This window comes from Schistocerca gregaria, chromosome 10 (assembly GCF_023897955.1).
Source record: "Schistocerca gregaria isolate iqSchGreg1 chromosome 10, iqSchGreg1.2, whole genome shotgun sequence".
Lineage (NCBI taxonomy): Eukaryota > Metazoa > Arthropoda > Insecta > Orthoptera > Acrididae > Schistocerca > Schistocerca gregaria.
In genome coordinates, this window is record NC_064929.1 from 83,561,228 (window position 1) to 83,580,801 (window position 19,574).

General features: G+C 45.6%; 1 protein-coding gene across 1 annotated transcript in view; it reads right to left on the reverse strand.

The window, feature by feature from the left end:
• LOC126293744 (venom allergen 5.02-like) overlaps positions 1 to 19,574 on the reverse strand; it is a 50,471-nt gene that overhangs the window by 12,349 nt on the left and 18,548 nt on the right. The window contains exons 3-5 of the mRNA XM_049987097.1: positions 15,449 to 15,570; positions 9,331 to 9,412; positions 1,855 to 2,018 (exon numbers count right to left, since the gene is read on the reverse strand). Coding sequence (XP_049843054.1) covers positions 1,855 to 2,018; positions 9,331 to 9,412; positions 15,449 to 15,570 — 368 coding nt within the window. The remainder of the gene's footprint in view (positions 1 to 1,854; positions 2,019 to 9,330; positions 9,413 to 15,448; positions 15,571 to 19,574) is intronic.

The following is a 19,574-nucleotide window of genomic DNA, read 5'->3' on the forward strand; positions in this document are numbered from 1 at the left end:
ATGGTCGCATCCGTGTTTGGCGACATCGCGGTGAACGCACATTGGAAGCGTTTATTCGTCATCGCCATACTGGCGTATCACCCGGCGTGATGGTATGGGGTGCCATTGGTTACACGTCTCGGTCACCTCTAGCTCGCATTGACGGCACTTTGAACAGTGGACGTTACATTTCAGATGTGTTTCGACCCGTGGCTCTGCCCTTCATTCGATGCCTGCGAAACCCTATATTTCAGCAGGATAATGCACGACCTCATGGTGCAGGTCCTATACGGGTCTTTCTGGATATATAAAATGTTCGACTGCTGCCCTGGACAGCACATTCTACAGATCTCTCACCAATTGAAAACGTCTGGTCAATGGTGGCCCAGCAACTGGCTCGTCACAATACGCCAGTCACTACTCTCGATGAACTGTGGTATCGTGTTGAAGCTGCGTGGGCAGCTGTACCTATACACGCCATCCAAGCTCTGTTTGACTCAATGCCTAGGTGTATCAAGGCCGTTATTACGGGCATAGGTGGTTGTTGTGGGTACTGATTTTTCATGATGTATGCACCGAAATCGCGTGAAAATGTAATCATGTGTCAGTTCTAGTATTATATGTTTGTCCAATGAATACCCGTTTATCATCTGCATTTCTTCTTGGCGTACCAATTTTAATGGCGAGTAGTGTATATCAGATATGGTGTTTGGCTCCTCTAGAAATATATGTTAGGACATGATAGTTTGTACAGAAATGTTATCACAATATTGAAAAGGAAGTGTTAACAAAGACTTCCAACCCCAGCTACCAGCTAGTGATGAGAACATTCAGAAAAGACCTTGCTGCTATGGACTTAATTCAAAAATAGTTCAAATGGCTCTGAGCGCTATGGGACTTAACATCTGAGCAGTCCCCTAGAGAACTACTTAAACCTAACTAACCTAAGGACATCACACACATCCATGCCCGAGGCAGGATTCGAACCTGCGACGGTACCGGTCGCGCGCTTCCGGACTGAAGAGCTTAGAAGCGCTCGGCCACAGCTGCCGGCTTGGCGTTAATTAACGTGAAAAGTTTAGATGATGTTGCAATACTGCGTATGCAAGCGAAGCAGATCGTGCTAAACTAGTATTACGAGGGCTGTCCAGAAAGTAAGTTACGATCGGTCGCGAAATGGAAACGACTATGAAAATCCGATAAAGCTTTGCAAAGATGTTTTGGGCAGTGTCTCTAGTATGACTCTAGGTAGAATTATGTCGCCCTTTCCATATCTGAGCTATTAGTGAACGCGTAAAGTTGTTATAGAAAATAGTGTCTCCCGCAAGTACGAGGGCCTGGTGACAGTTATCCCCTGAAGCTATGCAACCAACATTACATAACTGTCGTGCGGTTTCTTCTTCAAGACAATTCTCAGCCTCATTCTGCAGGGGCAATGAGGATGCTCCTGCATCGTTTCAATTGGAAATGTTTGATTACCCACAATACAACCCGTAATTGTCTCCCACTGAGTTTCATCTCTGCTCAAACGAACCGCTGGCTATGAGGAGAACATTTTGGCACAGACAACGAGCTTTAGGCCAGTGTAGAGAATTGGCGGAAAGCACTGGCGGCTGCCTTCTATGACGAGGGTATTGGGAATGTCTGAGTCAGAACGGCGACGACGTAGAGAAGTAGCTGAAAGGTGTAGCTAACTGTTACAAATGAAACATCTCTGTTTTCACTGTGATTTTCATTTCGCGATCAATCGTAAGTTACTTTCTGGACAGCCCTCGTATATGCACGGTAAAAGTGAGGAACGTAAAGTGTACGCGTGAAGCGCATGGCCGGGTGTGGGTAGGGCGGCACTAGGAGGGGGAGGTGGGCGTGACGTACCTGCGTGTAGTGACCGGTGGCGGCGCCGAGGCTGCCGTCCTGGTAGCGGTAGGCGGCCACCTCGCCGTACCAGGCGGCGATCTGCCGCGCGAAGTCCGGCTCCAGGCTAACCTGCCGGCGCGTCGTCCACGTGGCCGCCACGTTCTGGCCCACGGGGAAGCGCGCTGCAACACACGTGCGCGCCGCGTCAGCGCCGACCCACACCACATGTGTGCTTCTTCTTCCGTACCCGGATATCTTCCCCTCCCAGTAATTAGCAACGTAGTTCGGAAATGAGACACTTGAAGTAGTAAAGGAGCTTTGCTATTTGGGGAGCAAAATAACTGAAGATGGGCGAAGTAGAGAGGATATAAAATGTAGACTGGCAATGGCAAGGAAAGCGTTTCTGAAGAAGAGAAACGAGTATAGATTTAAGTGTCAGGAAGTCATTAATGAAAGTATTTGTATGGAGTGTAGCCATGTATGGAAATGAAACGTGGACGATAAATAGTTTGGACAAGAATAGAATAGAAGCTTTCGAAATGTGGTGCTACAGAAGAATGCTGAAGATTAGATGGGTAGATCACATAACTAATGAGGAGGTGTTCAAAAAATGGTTCAAATGGCTCTGAGCACTATGGGACTCAACTGCTGTGGTCATTAGTCCCCTAGAACTTAGAACTACTTAAACCTAACTACATCTACATCTACATCTACATCCGTACTCCGCAAGCCACCTGACGGTGTGTGGCGGAGGGTACCCTGAGTACCTCTATCGGTTCTCCCTTCTATTCCAGTCTCGTATTGTACGTGGATAGAAGGATTGTCGGTATGCTTCTGTGTGGGCTCTAATCTCTCTGATTTTATCCTCATGGTCTCTTCGCGAGATATACGTAGGAGGGAGCAATATACTGCTTGACTCTTCGGTGAAGGTATGTTCTCGAAACTTTAACAAAAGCCCGTACCGAGCTACTGAGCGTCTCTCCTGCAGAGTCTTCCACTGGAGTTTATCTATCATCTCCGTAACGCTTTCGCAATTACTAAATGATCCTGTAACGAAGCGCGCTGCTCTCCGTTGGATCTTCTCTATCTCTTCTATCAACCCTACCTGGTGCGGATCCCACACTGCTGAGCAGTATTCAAGCATTGGGCGAACAAGTGTACTGTAACCTACTTCCTTTGTTGTCGGATTGCATTTCCTTAGGATTCTTCCAATGAATCTCAGTCTGGCATCTGCTTTACCGACGATCAACTTTATATGATCATTCCGTTTTAAATCACTCCTAATGCCTACACTCAGATAATTTATGGAATTAACTGTTTCCATTTGCTAACCTGCTATATTTCAGCTAAATGATAAGTGATCTTTCCTTCTGTGTATTCGCAGCACATTACACTTGTCTACATTGAGATTCAATTGCCATTCCGTGCACCATGCGTCATTTCGCTGCAGATCCTCCTGCATTTCAGTACAATTTTCCATTGTTGCAACCTCTCGATACACCACAGCATCATCTGCAAAAAGCCTCAGTGAACTTCCGATGTCATCCACCAGGTCATTTATGTATATTGTGAACAGCAACGGTCCTATGACACTCCCCTGCGGCACACCTGAAATCACTCTTACTTAGGAAGACTTCTCTCCATTGAGAATGACGTGCTGCGTTCTGTTATCTAGGAACTCCTCAATCCAATCACACAATTGATCTGATAGTCCGTATGCTCTTACTTTGTTCATTAAACGACTGTGGGGAACTGTGTCAAACGCCTTGCGGAAGTCAAGAAACACGGCATCCACCTGTGAACCCGTGTCTAAGGCCCTCTGAGTCTCGTGGACGAATAGCGCGAGCTGGGTTTCACACGATCGTCTTTTTCGAAACCCATGCTGATTCCTACAGAGTAGATTTCTAGTCTCCAGAAAAGACATTATACTCGAACATAATATGTGTTCCAAAATTCTACAACTGATCGACGTTAGAGATATAGGTCTATAGTTCTGCACATCTGTTCGACGTCCCTTCTTGAGAACGGGGATGACCTGTGCCCTTTTCCAATCCTTTGGAACGCTTCGCTCTTCTAGAGACCTACGGTACACCGCTGCAAGAAGGGGGGCAAGTTCCTTCGCGTACTCTGTGTAAAATCGAAGCCTAAGGACATCACACACATCCATGACCGAGGCAGGATTCGAACCTGCGACCGTAGCAGTCGCACGGTTCCGGACTGCGCGCCTAAAATCGCGAGACCACCGCGGCCGGCTGAGGAGGTGTTGAATAGGATTGGGGAGAAGAGAAGTTTGTGGCACAACTTGACGAGAAGAAGGGATCGGTTGGTAGGACATGTTCTGAGGCATCAAGGGATTACCAATTTAGTATTGGAGGGCGGCGTGGAGGGTAAAAATCGTAGAGGGAGACCAAGAGATGAATACACTAAGCAGATTCAGAAGGATGTAGGTTGCAGTAGGTACTGGGAAACGAAGAAGCTTGCACAGGATAGAGTAGCATGGAGTGCTGCATCAAACCAGTCTCAGCACTGAAGACCACAACAACAACAACAACAGTTTGCTTTGTCATTGACTTTCAAAATATCATCTTTAGTGCATGTTATAGACATATCTGGGCAAATCAGTCCTGTACTGCTCCGCATTCACACCTATGGCTACCACTGTAACCCCATTTAAATAGGTTTGATTTGCACCCAGTTACTCCAGTACGCAGCCGGTTTAATGACCTCCAAGTTGTAAAAGGTAGTTGAAATCCTGCAGATCACTCCTCAGGTAGTTCCATTGTGCAGTGTGGCACCATTTCTTCCCAAAGAGATAGCCGCCTTGCCACGGGCTCGGTGGCGAGTTCTTCAGTAGTTTCCATGAAACTCCTGCGTTATTTCAGCCGGACACGTTGTTTTCGGTGCATATGCATCGGGTGTCGAGGATCGTTCATTTGTTTTGATCTTTCGATCTCGGCGGCTACTTGTCTGCGGATAGTGGATGGTGCTATGCCTATGATGGGATAAATGATGTGAGTGGGAGTTAGTTTGAGGCATCCTGTGGCAATACGTACAGTTTTCGTTTACGGCGACGTCAACTTGCTTAGTGTGAGCAGAGATCCTCCAAACTGGCGCCGCAAATTCCGCTGCTGAGATACCACCAGACCCGTGGTGCGCAAAACATGTGGTTGAGCTCCCCACGATGAGCCTGTTAGCTTCCGCAGTATGTTGTTCCTGGCACAGACCATTTTTTTAGTGTTGTGACAGTGCTGCTTAAAAGTAAGTGCTCAGTCCAATGTTACTCCCAGTTATTTTGGGCTATTTCTATGTTTCAACTCTTCCCCTTGCCACATGACTCGGAGTTTCCGTTTGGCTTGTTTGTTCCTAAGATGGAAGGCGGATACTTGAGATTTACTACGGTTCGGTTTGAGATTATTGCCGTCGTAATAGCTAGCAAGCTCTGTTAAGGCTCCTGTGAGATTCTCCTGCACTTGTTCAAAGGTTTTACCTTGAGCGTCCACTGCTGCATCATCAGCGTATATGATCATTCGTGTCTGGTGGCTGATGGGAAGATCATTGGTATTGATGTTAAATAATATTGGAGTCAAGACACTACCCTGTGCAAGTCCATTTTTCTGTGTCCTCCATCGGCTGTTTTTAGATTGTAGGTTACATAGTAGCGTCTGTTCTGTAGCACGAACATAGAAAGGGTATAGTCCTTAGTGACATTATACACTTTCTGGGTAAGCAACTTATGTGTCATATGCAGCACTGAGATCCAGGAATGCGACCCCAGTTACTTCTCCTCTCTGGTAGCCGTCTTCGATGTACTGTGTGAGATTAAGGATTTGGCCACAGCACGATTTTCCTCGTCGAAATCCAGCTTGTTCGTTAATGAGGGCTTTGTCCACATAATCAGCTATGCGTTTGAGGATCATTCGCTCCAGCACTTTAAATAAATGACAAAGCAGTGAGACAGGCCGGAAATTTTCAGCTTCAGCTGGGTCTTTCCCCGGTTTTAATAACGCAATAACCCGAGCTTTCCTCCACAGTTTAGGAATTTGCATTGTGGTAACACAGTTATTCATTAGCTCTAGGATCCATGCTTGTACTCCCGGTCCAAAATGTTTAATTTGCTCAGATCTCAGATAGTCGAGGCCAGCGGCCTTATTGTTTTTCAAATCGTTGATGGCATCTTGTAGCTCCTGAATGAAGAACGGGCTTCTAGTCGATACCCAGAAATGTATAGGTTATGCCCGCAAAACGATTTTTTGATTGTGGAAGTACTGGACGGTCCCATGAGATCGCCTTTCGTTACAGTGCAGTCGCCTGGGAACACACCTGCCCGCAGTACAGCTACGACAGGGTGGTTGCCGGCTTGTCTGCTTACACACTTCACTCACAACATCGTGCACAACTTAACTAAAGAAGGCGTATCGGTTTTGTAAACAAACTCATTATTTGGTGCATTATGGTCGCCAACATATATTTCATTTTCTCTGGAAGCTTATAAATGGATGGCATTCTTACAAGATGGAGGACGGGGGGGGGGGTGGGGGGGGGGGGGGTGGGTGGTTCAGGTTGACGCACTTTTCGGGTCAATCTGCAGTCCTCCTAACATCTACGATGTTACGGTGTTTGTACAGCTTTCTTAATTCTTCATTTTTTATTATCCTCCATTCCATGTTATGTTCATCATATACTGGGCCAAAAATTTTCTTAGTATTATTCTTCCAAATATTAATAGTTTTTCTTCATCTTTCTTTCTAAATATTAATGCTTCACATGTTACTGGTATAATAGTCGACTCACACTAGCGGATTTTGAAGTTAGTACTATGTCATCTTTCCTGTAAGATTTTGATAAAACTAAAGAGTGTTTTGTTCGCTGTTGCTAGACGGGCATCTACTTCTGTATCTACTCCATTATTGTTACTAAGCAGACTCCCTAAGTACTTGAAGCGGCCAACTGTTTTGAAAGTGAATCCATCCACATTACTTGCAATCAAGTAAAGAAGACAAGCGCGATTACTGGGAAGTCAGGAAGTCATTATGCAGGTTTTGTTTACTTTAGTTGTCCATAACGTGGCCCTGTTGTATCGTATTTATATTGTCCCATGACAGAACGTGCCACGAGAGACCCATTCATAACTCAGCGCTATTCAGAGACGTACAGTACAGTACGATGGAGTAGTAGCGGTGCAGTTTCGTAGAGCTCTCTGGCATGCAGCTTGTGTATGGGGAAGTACGCTGCAGTGCTCGCGCTGTTAAAAGGCTGTACAGCGAAACATCTTCTAACAGGCATCATCCGTCACGACGAGTGTTTATTTCTCTCGATCGACGAATGCGGGAGACTGGTTCATTGGAAAGAGGGACCTGGCAACATGAAGACTGCTCGCACACGTGATTTTGATGAGAAGGTGCTACAACGCGTTGCACTACAGGTACTCGTCGTATTGTACCACCTTTTTCAGTTAAAGAAATTCTTGTGTTGAAGAGATGCTGTTGTCAAGGAGAACCTCCACAGTCCGTTTTCAAATTTTACTTTGCTGTCTATCAGATCCTACCCCCATGAACCATGGACCTTGCCGTTGGTGGGGAGGCTTGCGTGCCTCAGCGATATAGATGGCCGTACCGTTGATGCAACCACAACGGAGGGGTATCTTTTGAGAGGCCAGACAAACGTGTGGTTCCTGAAGAGGGGCAGCAGCCTTTTCAGTAGTTGCAGGGGCAACAGTCTGGATGGTTGACTGATCTGGCCTTGTCACACTAACCAAAACGGCGTTGCTGTGCGGGTACTGCGAACGGCTGAAAGCAAGGGGAAACTTCTGCCGTAATTTTTCCCGAGGGCATGCAGATTTACTGCATGGTTAAATGCTGATGGCGTCCTCTTGGGTAAAATATTCCGGAGGTAAAATAGTCCCCCATTCGGATCTCCGGGCGGGGACTACTCAAGAGGACGTCGTTATCAGGAGATATAAAACACAGGATAGAGTAGCATGGAGAGATGCATCAAACCAGTCTCAGAACTGAAGACAACAATAACAACAACCACAACTGCAGTCCTCCAAGGCGATGAAAATCGTTTGCCATCCAGGAAATTTTGCAGGGAATAGAATAGCTGGAAGTCGAAAGGGGGACTGTTTGGCGAATACAACGGTTAGGGTAACACATCCCACTCAGATGATTGCAGCTTTTGATGGGTTAGCATAGAGGTATGTGGTCTGGCGTTGTCGTGGTGAAAGATGACATCAGCCATTTCTCATCGATACTAGCCTTGAGACTATCCAGCTGCAAACAATATGTCTCGGAAGTGAGAATCTCATTCGGAAGAAGTTCGTAGTACAGCACGGCTTTGCAGCTCTATCAGATGAGTATCAGAACCTTTCTCGGATAAAGCCCTTGTTTAGGAACGGTCACTGGTGGCTGCTCCGTCTTTCGCCGCGCTTTACTCTTCCGGCTGTCGTGTACACGAACCACATACTATCTAGTTACCATCCGTTCGAGAAAAGGAGCATTTTGATTGCGACTCAGTAAGGAGACGCAGAGGGACACGTGCTGAATCAAATTAGCCTCACTCAGTTCATGAAGAACCCATACATCGCGAAATTTGCGTATCCCAGCTTCCTCGAGTTCCTGGCTACTGTGGCCCGGCTGACACTGAGCTCCAATGCCACACCCGCGCTGTCATTCGTGGGTTGCTGACTATGATGTCATCAAGCCGTTCCACGACCTTGACCGTTGGCCATCCAGATCGGGGGTTGTCCGCTAGGCCTAACAAGTTTCCGTGCAGTACTCATTCATTACAGTTTGGTTATGGAACAAAAGAAGCAGTAAGGTAAAGTTTTACGAGGCAACCATGTAGTTTTGGGCTATGGGCCATTTCGTAAGATACGTCCCATTATTCATTTATTGTAAATTATTTACTGAATAAAACCAGTATTACGGTATGTTATCTTGATCATAGCCTTGTGGGACAATATTTTCGACAAGTATATAGTAAATAAGGCATTAATATGTAATCTAGAATATATGTACATACCTCTCTGTACTACGGGGTATTTCACAACTTCAATTCTCATTAATTACCTCTACTGGTTCCCTGAGCAGTACAGTTACCGAAATACAAGATTTAAGATTGGAGTCACGGTCCAGCATACATCAGCGAGAAAGTTTTTAAAGACAGCTGACACTCCCCTGGAAAGTTAAAGTTCCATTCTAGAAAGAATCTCGTAGATTGTGGCTAACTCATTTCTCCTTTATGGTAGCTACGCGAGTCGAGCGAGATGTGTAGGAGAGCTTCTCTGAATTTTGAAAAAAATGGGAGTGGGTTAATGGCAGACGAAAAAGTGTGAAGGCGAGTCGTTAGTCATACATAATAGCTCAGACCCTAAGAAAGGTAAGGTTGTGGGTTCGAGTAACCTGTCAGACACACAGTTTTATCCTGCCGCGAAGTTTCAGTCTTTGTAGAGTTTGAATGTGAAGGAGAGATGGGTAGTGCGGTAGTGGTACTCACAGACATCGCGGTTGTGGTCGTGTCCCATGGTGCACTGGTCGGCCCAGCGCTGTGCGATCGACGCCAGCTCCTCGTCCCACACCTGCAACATACCAACACAACTGTGAGTCGCGACAGGCAGGTAAGTTTTCAGTGTTTACTATTGCTGTCACTGGTGCAACGCTGATGTGACTGGGATTTCGAGTATCCGTTACATACAAACTTCCAGCTGATAACGCCCCTGTTATCATTTTTCAAATGGCTCTGAGCACTATAGGACTTAACATTGGAGGTCATTAATCCTCTAGAACTTAGAACCTCTTAAACCTAACTAACCTAAGGAAATCACACACATCCATGCCCGAGGCAGGATTCGAACCTGCGACCGTAGTAGTAGCAGCGCTGTTTCGGACTGAAGTGCCTAGAACCTCTCGGCCACCGCGGGCGGCTATCATTTTTAAATGTACCACGAACTGTACTGAGAAGAACATCTCAGTACATTGGTAAACCTGTCACTCCAGGAAATTTCAGAATCCCAGTGACACACTATGCGATACGACAGATCATACAAAACGGATTACACTGCTTAAAAAAAAGAGCAGGAGAGAGAGAGAGAGAGAGAGAGAGAGAGAAAGAGAGAGAAACATCTATAAGGGGACGAGAGTATGAGATGTTATGTTAGTGATTACAAAATTGAGTCAAATTTACAAAGAACTTAGCAGTATGAGCCCACTTAACAGTGTGATATTGCCGGCCGGAGTGGCCGAGCGTTCTAGGCGCTACGGTCTAGAACCGCGCGACCGCTACGGTCGGAGATTCGATTCCTGCCTCGGGCATGGATATGGATGTGTGTGATATCCTTAGGTTAGTTAGGTTTAAGTAGTTCTAAGTTCTAGGGGACTGGTCACCTCAGAAGTTAAGTCCCATAGTGCTCAGAGCCATTTGAACCATTTGAACAGTGTGATATTGCACTGTCTGTCGCTTTGACACACACACACTGATACAATTTCGAGGGCTGTCAGAAAGTGAATCCTCTCCTGAGACAATCTGGCCCACAACTATTGTAACTGGTCCTGCATATCCTGGATACTGTCACTGGGATGATTTGACGACCGAACAGGTGCGGCACATGTTCTTTGAGGTGGGTAACTCTCTGGCCACCAGAGTACACCATCATCATGCAGATAGTTGTCTGGATGAGCATTGTCATGTTGAAAAATGGCACCCCGATACTGTCGCATGAGGGATAATACGTGAGGACCGAACGTCCGGGAGGCGCCGTTGCTCCGCCAGAGTTCACTGGGTCACTCAGCTGCTCCCCATCCTATTACGCCGCTGTGCCTCTTCAAATCATTGGAAGAATGCGACCTCTCCCCAGATCGCCACTATGCTCAACGAGTGTGGTCATCCGGCGTAGAGCAGATTCGCGATTTATCGCTGAATACCACGCGACGCCATTCATCAGCAGTATCTGCTTCCCGATCACCGCTGTAGGGTGACACAGGATGTTGCGGAGACTCCGTTAGTTATCCTCACGTGGCGGACGCAGACGTACTTGCTGCTAGGTAGGGCGATCCTCCACTTGTCATCACCCCTGATGATGAGTATGCCCAGTCATCAGGCCAGTCTTACATCCGAATGCCCCACAAATCTGGAAATTGCAGGATTCGAGCAGCCCGCCTAATGGAGGCCAATCACGAGGCTCCTTTGAAACTCTCTCGAGTGCTCATAATGCTTTCTTATACGAGTGCGAGGCGCCTCCGTATCCAACACAGTGCTTACTCAACGTGTGAGGCTGTTCACGTCCCTTACATACTCCACCAAGCCTGGTAACAGCAGCAGACACAAACAGCACTATGATAGTCTGGTGGCCATTCTGCCTGTCATATTGTATTTCAGTACTAATGATTTACATACCCACCAGTGGTGTGTAAGTTCACAAAGCTACATTCACATCCGATCATGTCTTCTGAGAGCTTCACTTATTCTGTCAGACAGTGTACTTTTATCTCTTCTTGACCACGATTGACAGTCATGGATATTCATTGTAAGTCAAAATAGTAGGTAATAACAGTTGCAGGACAAGCTACGCATACACCCTCTGCCAAACTCTATATGTTTGTTTTTGCAGGACAAATGTAAACGGTACGTCACGGACGTCCTGGATCCTCATGCGTTACCTCTCGTGTGACAGTATCGAAGAACTATTTTTCAGTAGGACAATGCTCATCCAGACATGGCAGTAGTCTCTATGAACTGCCTTCGTCTTGGTGAGGTATTCTTGTGACCAGCGAGATCCCCACATACGTTCGCGATAGATCGTGTATAGGACAAGTTTGGACATCAGTACGTCCCACTGCCACTATCCAGGATATCAAGGACAATTTAGGAGAGAATACAACGCCTTTCTGACACCCTACCCAATTGAATCAGTGCATATACGAAGGCCACAGCGGCTGCTATGTCATATCGATAAGTGGGCTCATATCGCCAAGCTCCTTATAAAATTGACTCAACCTGTGACGTCTATTTTCGTTCTTCTAGATGTTTATCTTTTTCGTTGTCAAGCAGTGTAATCCATTTTGTATGACGAATCGTATCGCAGAGTGTGTCGCTGGGGTTCTGAAATTTTCTGGAGTGACAAGTTTACCATATACTGAGATGCTCGTCTGTGTGGTGCATTTAAAACGTGATAACAGTGGCGCTATCAGCTGATATCCTGTGGTTAATGGATACTTTAAATATAAGGGCTATTCAGAAAGTAAGGCCCGATCAGGCGCGAAATGGAAACCACAGTGGAAACCAGGGGCAACTTGGCACATAAGTGTTGGGCAATTTCTCTAGTATGCTCGTCGATCGCGTCACGTCGCTCTTTTCAGTTCTCAGCGGTCAGTGACCACGTAAAGATGCCTACAACAATAGTGTCCCCTGGCAAGTTGCGAGGTTTCGCCTGATTCCATGCAACCCGACATAACAAACCTATCACGCACTTCCTTCTTCATAACAATTCTTGGCCGTACTCTGCAGGGGCTACAATGATGATGCTGAGACGTTTTCGATGGGAAGTGTTTGATCACCTACCACACATCCCGGACTTGCCTCCCTCCAATTTTCATCTCTGTTCACATGAACCGCTGGCTACAGAGACAACATTTTGGAACGAAGAGCTGCAGAACAGTGTAGAAAATTGGCGGAAAGACCAGGTGGCTGCCAGCTATGATGGAGGTATCGGATTGTCGGTACAACGATACTACAGATGTCTTAAGTCGGAGCGGAGACTATGTAGAGAAGTAGCTGGAAGGTATAGCTGACTGTCGCAAATAGAATATTTTTGATTTTACCTGTGGTTTCCATTTCACAACTGATCGGACCTTACTTTCCTAATAGTTGTCATACTTACTGGAGGCTAACTACAAACGTCAAAATAAACTGATTGTGGTAAGTACTTGCAGTTGTACTGTGGCGACTAACAAACTGATAAAAAATGTGCACTCTAGATCATTACAATAAATTACACAGTCACAATACTCAATGGTAAAGACACATATCCGGAAATAGCCTAGCTCAAAATTACTAGTGGAAATCTATATTGTATAGGAACATATAGAATAAAAAATGGCAAGGCGAGATTCTAAAATACTGCCTATAGCAAACATCGCCAAATGAAGGGAGCGAGAAAGAAAACCTGTCGAAGGGAGAATGTATTGTGCCGTTTGAAAGGCGTGTATATAACTCTGCGATACGGGCCGTGATAAAAGGCATCTCTCCGCCGCAAGTTCGGCAGCATCACACGTGTTGCGTACGGCTGGGTCGATGTGCAATGACGTCACGCACAGCAGACATAAAGCATTCAATACACAGGTCCTCCTCTGCCTGTTTGCGTACGCTGGCAGGCGCTGGCGCCCGACGCGCATGCTACCCGCAACGCAGCACTGCCGCTTGGGTTACATATACGCCACGTGCATTTAGCACAGTTGCATGAGAGGAGAAAAGGACAACTTTTTTCTCACTTCCACCACTAGAACCAACACATTTCTTGGGGCGAGTTGAAACATCTGTGCTTAAAATCACACTTATAGGGATGTGCATCTGCCGAGTAGCTGAAAAAACGAGACATTTTTTAAGCATGTAGCAACGTGAAATGAAAATAAGCAAGTAGACTTTTCAGAATGAAATTTGCACTCTGAAATTTTCACTCTCCAGCCGAGTGTGCGCTGATATGAAACTAGGCAGATTAGAACTGTGTGCCGGATCGAGACTCGAACTCGAGACTTTAGCCTTTCGCGGGCAAGTAAGAGGTGGGGATATTGTAATAGACTCTAGAAGCAGAATTTTTGAAAATAAAACGCCACGGAGTAGACAGGCGGCTAAATTTTTATGGAACTGTCTGATTGGGCACAGGAGAGTAGAAACGTTGTGCCGTGCGAGTGGATTTCAAAAAATAAGTATACGTTATTACGGCCGACCAAAACACACAGATGATTTATGGTATTGCTGAATATAATCGCTAAGTCTTGATAGACAACGTTCGGAACGCTTTACCAATAGTTCAGTTCATTAACGATAGAAATCCGCCCTTTGGTCAAGGGCCCATTCGAGAACCGCGCTCGTTGGAAAATCCGCGATTTCTGCGACTGCCTGGACATCGTCTTCTGTGATCGTTGTCGGCTGCCTTCCTCCTCGATCACCATCACTCGCGTGTCTGCGGCTTTGGTCAAAATTTTTGCCACCATTTTTCTACGACTGGAAGCGACACTGAGTTTGATCCACATACCGCCGAAATTACTCGTTGAGTCTGTGTGCGATTTAGATTAAACGAGAATCCTGCTTCCCGCGTACTTTAGTTTTGAAGTACGTTTCAATTTGCGCCCCCATTTCACTCGCACGCTGTAACGCACCTGGTATCCCTACCGTAGCAGAACCGTGTGAACCCGGTTTTGTGTATCTTACTTTCTGAGGTCACCACGTATAGTTAACCACTGTGATTGGTAAATAGCTGTTCACCTGACAGATGTACTGCTACATACCGCTGTGGCAGTAATGAGCTGAACCATTTGTTTATCATAGTCACGTAAATTTCTACAGAGCAATTTTTAGAACTAACAAAATCTTACATGGAGTCGCCCAGTGATCATACTGGTACCGCAGCACTAGATGACAGAAGAAGAAGTTCGTAGTAAAAGACAGCAAATCATCGAGTAAAACTGAAGTGATATCGGGTGTTCCCCAGGGAAGCGTCCTGGGACCTCTGCTGTTCCTGATCTATATAAATGACCTGGGTGACAATCTGAGCAGTTCTCTTAGGTTGTTCGCAGATGATGCTGTAATTTACCGTCTAGTAAGGTCATCCGAAGACCAGTATCAGTTGCAAAGCGATTTAGAAAAGATTGCTGTATGGTGTGACAGGTGGCAGTTGACGCTAAATAACGAAAAGTGTGAGGTGATCCACACGAGTTCCAAAAGAAATCAGTTGGAATTCGATTACTCGATAAATAGTACAATTCTCAATGCTGTCAATTCAACTAAGTACCCGGGTGTTAAAATTACGAACAACTTCAGTTGGAAAGATCACATAGATAATATTGTGTGGAAGGCGAGCCAAAGGCTGCGTTTCATTGGCAGGACACTTAGAAGATCCAACAAGTCCACTAAAGAGAGAGCTTACACTACACTCCTTTGTCCTCTGTTAGAATATTGCTGCGCGGTGTGGGATCCTTACCAGGTGGGATTGACGGAGGACATCGAGAGGGTGCAAAGAAGGGCAGCTCGTTTTGTATTATCGCGTTATAGGGGAGAGAGTGTGGCAGATATGATACGCGACATTGGGATGGAAGTCATTAAAGCAAAGACGTTTTTCGTCGCGGCTAGATCTATTTGTGAAATTTCAGTCACCAACTTTCTCTTCCGAATGCGAAAATATTTTGTTAAGCCCAACCTACATCGGTAGGAATGATCATCAAAATAAAATAAGAGAAATCAGAGCTCGAACAGAAAGGTTTAGGTGTTCGTTTTTCCCGCACGCTGTTCGGGAGTGGAATGGTAGAGAGATAGTATGATTGTGGTTCGATGAACCCTCTGGCAAGCACTTAAATGTGAATTGCAGAGTAATCATGCAGATGTAGATGTAGAAACGACTTACCATTTCCAGCATCCTGGCGGCTCCAGGCTGTCCAGCGACGTAACCCAGCGCGATGGACTGTCGGTACTTGTTGTGCGCGTCCAGGATGGACTTCTTCACGTCGCAGGACAGGCCTCCGCTCTCTGCAACCGAGATGGAGTACCTGCTGTCATCGTCTGCCGTCTCAACAAGTCAGTGGATATCTCGTGACAAATGAACAATCATAATACACTGTGCAGTCCCCTTAACAAGGGTAGGACGTCAAACTGGCCGACTTGGAGCGGGAGAGGCACCACAGGACACTTCAAATTCCACTGTCTATACTTTTACAAATAAATTCATAAAACTTTGTCAGCATGGCCAGGAAGGGTTCAGGATTCGCGCTCATACGGTGGAAATTCAAAAATATAACAAAATATATTTTTTTTTACACGTGAAATGGCATCATTTTTTCACTTACTATTGGCTGCATTCGTTGCTATAGGTACCCATTTCTTCATAAGTAAGGGTGATTCTTCGATGAATTTGCACAGCATACAAACGATACTTACAGGTGTATGAAACTACAGAATTTTCCAAATCTACTAAAATCTGTGATAAAAATTGAGGTAATTAACCATAAAATTTGAGTTTTTTCTAAACATGAAGATTGAAATGTAACAGCTTATTCATTTTTTCATTAATTAAATAAATTCTAGAGTTTCATACACCTGTAAGTATGGTTTGTATGCTGTGCAAAATTCATCTAAGAATCTCGCTTACTTGTGAAGAAAAGTGTACCTATAGCAACAAATGCAGACAACAGTAAGTGAAAAAATGATGAATATTCACACGAAAAAAAAATTATATATCGAGTTTGGAAGACAATTGCAAGAGATCTACAAGCCAAAGGTAACATTGACACTATACAAGTTTTAATACCCGAAAGTTTATTTTACAAACATGTCATCGTTATTCCACAGTCTCCTGTGGAGAATTCAGGAATTTTTTGAGTTGTTCTCGTACAGTAAATGCAGCATCTAATGATCTCCCACGAATTCGAGATAGGTTTCGAAGATGTACTGCGTCATTCTAAAATATTCATAAAACTTAGTCTCATCATCTATGCGATGAGAAAATAATGTTCGAAACTCTCCCTGTACTGGTCTTGTTTTCCAGGCACTGAGGATCCATAATTTTCTTCTTCTTGTTTGCCTTCGTTCTTCTTCTCTTCGTTTAAAGCAATTGCTATAAGTCCTAATTCACCATTACGAAAATTAGTGAACATGTTTTACAGCTTTCACAAACAGGAACACAGATCAGTACAAGGAACAACAGAGACACGGACATGCCCCGGTCACGTGTGACCCCTGCAGGGACGGACCGGAGCACGGCAGTCACTTGTCCGACGCTCGGCCCTGACACGCCTCGGACGTGTGTGGCCCGACCTTTTAAGGTCGGCAAGGCAAACAGTAAGAAGAAAATTGTGGATCCACAGTGCCTGGACAACAAGACCAGTACAGGGAGAGTATCGAACATTATTATATCATTTCATAGATGATGAGACTAAGTTTTATGAATATTTTAGAATGACGCAGTACGCCTTCTGTGAACTTTTAAAGGAACTAGAACCAAGACTGAGAAAATAGGACACTTTCTGGAGAGCATCAGTTTCACCCAAGGAATGACTGGATGTTTTTTTAAGGTAGGTTAAAGAAAAGTACACAACACAAATAAATATGAAGTTTTAAGGACAGCATTTTTATTTTAATGCTTTAGTAATTGAAAGATAAATACATAAGTTAGTAAATAACACAGTTAAATTTCTAGTATCCTAAGAAAAACAAATGAGGACTATTGAGTGAACTAGCTTCTGTAGCTGATGAGGATGCAGCGGAACTTGGAGGACGATGGCTTTGGTTATTTATATACGAATTGTGGGAATCCCTTTGCAGATCCAAAAGCTGCTGTGTACGTTCTGTTGACTCGTTTTCCACAGGTGAAGGATACAGTGTTGAAACACGTTTTGCTGAGGAATTGGAGGATGATGGAGTGAATTGATGGACAGATACCTCATTCATGAGTTGATTCAGTTCAAAGTCTTGTACAACTGAAAAAATCCTCTTTTAGCTTGATGAAAAACTCTGTCTTTGTACTCGATATTCCTGTAGTTTTCACTTCCCTGATCGTAAAGAACAGGAAACTTGCGAACTTCTTCTGTTAATCGTTCCACATCCGTGTTTTGTACACAGAACAGTTGCACAGCTCACAAGACAACTCCACCGTCAGGCCGTGTCCGTCACGTGGAAAATCAAACACGGCGAATCCCGCCCGGCCCGTTTAAGTTCCCCGTGCACGGCCCAGTCAAGTGGGGCCCCATAGGCTACATTCGTTTTGATGATGTATTTCGTTGCCGGGGTGACGGCCGGTACTCGGACGTGTCTGGGCACAGACACGGTCCGGCCATGTGTGTCCCGACCTTTAATGTGACCGACGTCACCTGGCAATAGTCACCGGGAGATGGCAGTGCGTGGTACACAAAGCGCGGCGGCGAAACGGGGACAACAGTGTGGTCGTTGCGGTAATGCAGAAACAGTGCGATATGTCTGGCGCTCCGAGGTGCATCGTCGTTGGCTTTCGGCGCAAGGGGTGGAAGCATTTCCGAAACGGCTGTCTTCGTAAACTGCACAAGTGTGGTAGTGGTTAAAGTATACCGTGCGTGGCAAAATGACGCTAGCGAAGTGAACTGTTGTGCACCGCGGGCCACAGGTGAGAAGGGAGAACGGTGGCTGCGGAGACGTGTGCGTGCGAGCCACTTGAGATGAATCATATTTTATGGTCCATCAGATAAGGATCCAGACGCGGAGGAGGGAGCGTTACGCTCTGAAGAATGTTTTCGTTGCGTTCCCTGGGTGATCTCGTAATTCTGGAACGCACAGGCGCTCTACACAACCATGCGCCTATCCTTGGGGACCATGTACACTCCCACATGGAGTTGTTTCTCGTTGGCGAGTGTTATGGCGTAATGTTAGGCGAGAAGGCTCGTGTCTTCACTGGGGTAGAAATCATCGAACGTGGACAATATCTGACCACTAACGTGAAGTAGGGTGTTTGTTTAAACTTTCTGAATGATCAGGTGTTGCCTTCCAGTCAACATCTGCATGATCCCCTTATTTTTCAGAACAATAGAAGCAAAGTTCATCGCGCTGAAAGAATATGTCACAGGTTTACTGACAAGCCCCATATACATTTCTGTTGGCCTATAAAATCACGTGACCACGTCGTAAATCCTTGACACACGTTGCAACGCCGGCTGAAACGCCGATATCAGCTTCTCCGCAATTCTATGGAACTGCAAGATCGAATTATCAGCGAATGGCTTAAACTGGATGCGGCGTGCCTACACAACCTTATAGCATCACATCCTAACCCAATCCAGGCGATTGTCAAGCCCAGGTGCGGAATTGCACGGTATTACATGATGCTTGTAATGATCTCTCTGGACGACGGTTCAAACCCGTCTCTGGCCGTCCTGATTTAGGTTTTCCGTGATTTCCTTAAATCGCTTCAGGCGTGATGGTTCCTTCCTTCCCCATCCTTCCCTAATCGAAAGTGGCAGAGGACTTTGCTGTTTGGTCCTCTTCCCCAAAACCAACCAACCAACCAACCATTGACCTCTCCAGGGGTGCTAATGAACATCACTGTGAAATTACAGAAACAACCATGCAAGCGTTGTGAGCACCGGGGATATAATTTACGCGTTGCTTCGGTTCCTGTTTGGCAAGTAATTCAGCTATGCGTGACACTCCACTTGTAAGAACGCCAGAATGTACTCTGTTACTTCGTCTGTTCCCTCTTTCTCAGTTGCTGCCACCGTGGCCACATTTTTAGTTCGCTTTACCAGGTAATGTACGCAAATAAAATGTTCCATCTGAATTGTTTTTCATTTTCATAGACCATACTTGCTTAGTGACCGTTTCGGCTTAAAGCATCGTCAAAAATCACACAAACTGACATTTGTACTGAGCACCTAGTTAGATTCCTTCGTGCGAAGACGTATCGCGGACTGGTGCTCACAGCACGACTGACCTTCACTTTGACGGGTGTAAGGTCCATTGAGAGTCCAGTTTCAACGCGCGCCGTACTCGGGCCGTGGCAGTGCCGTTGA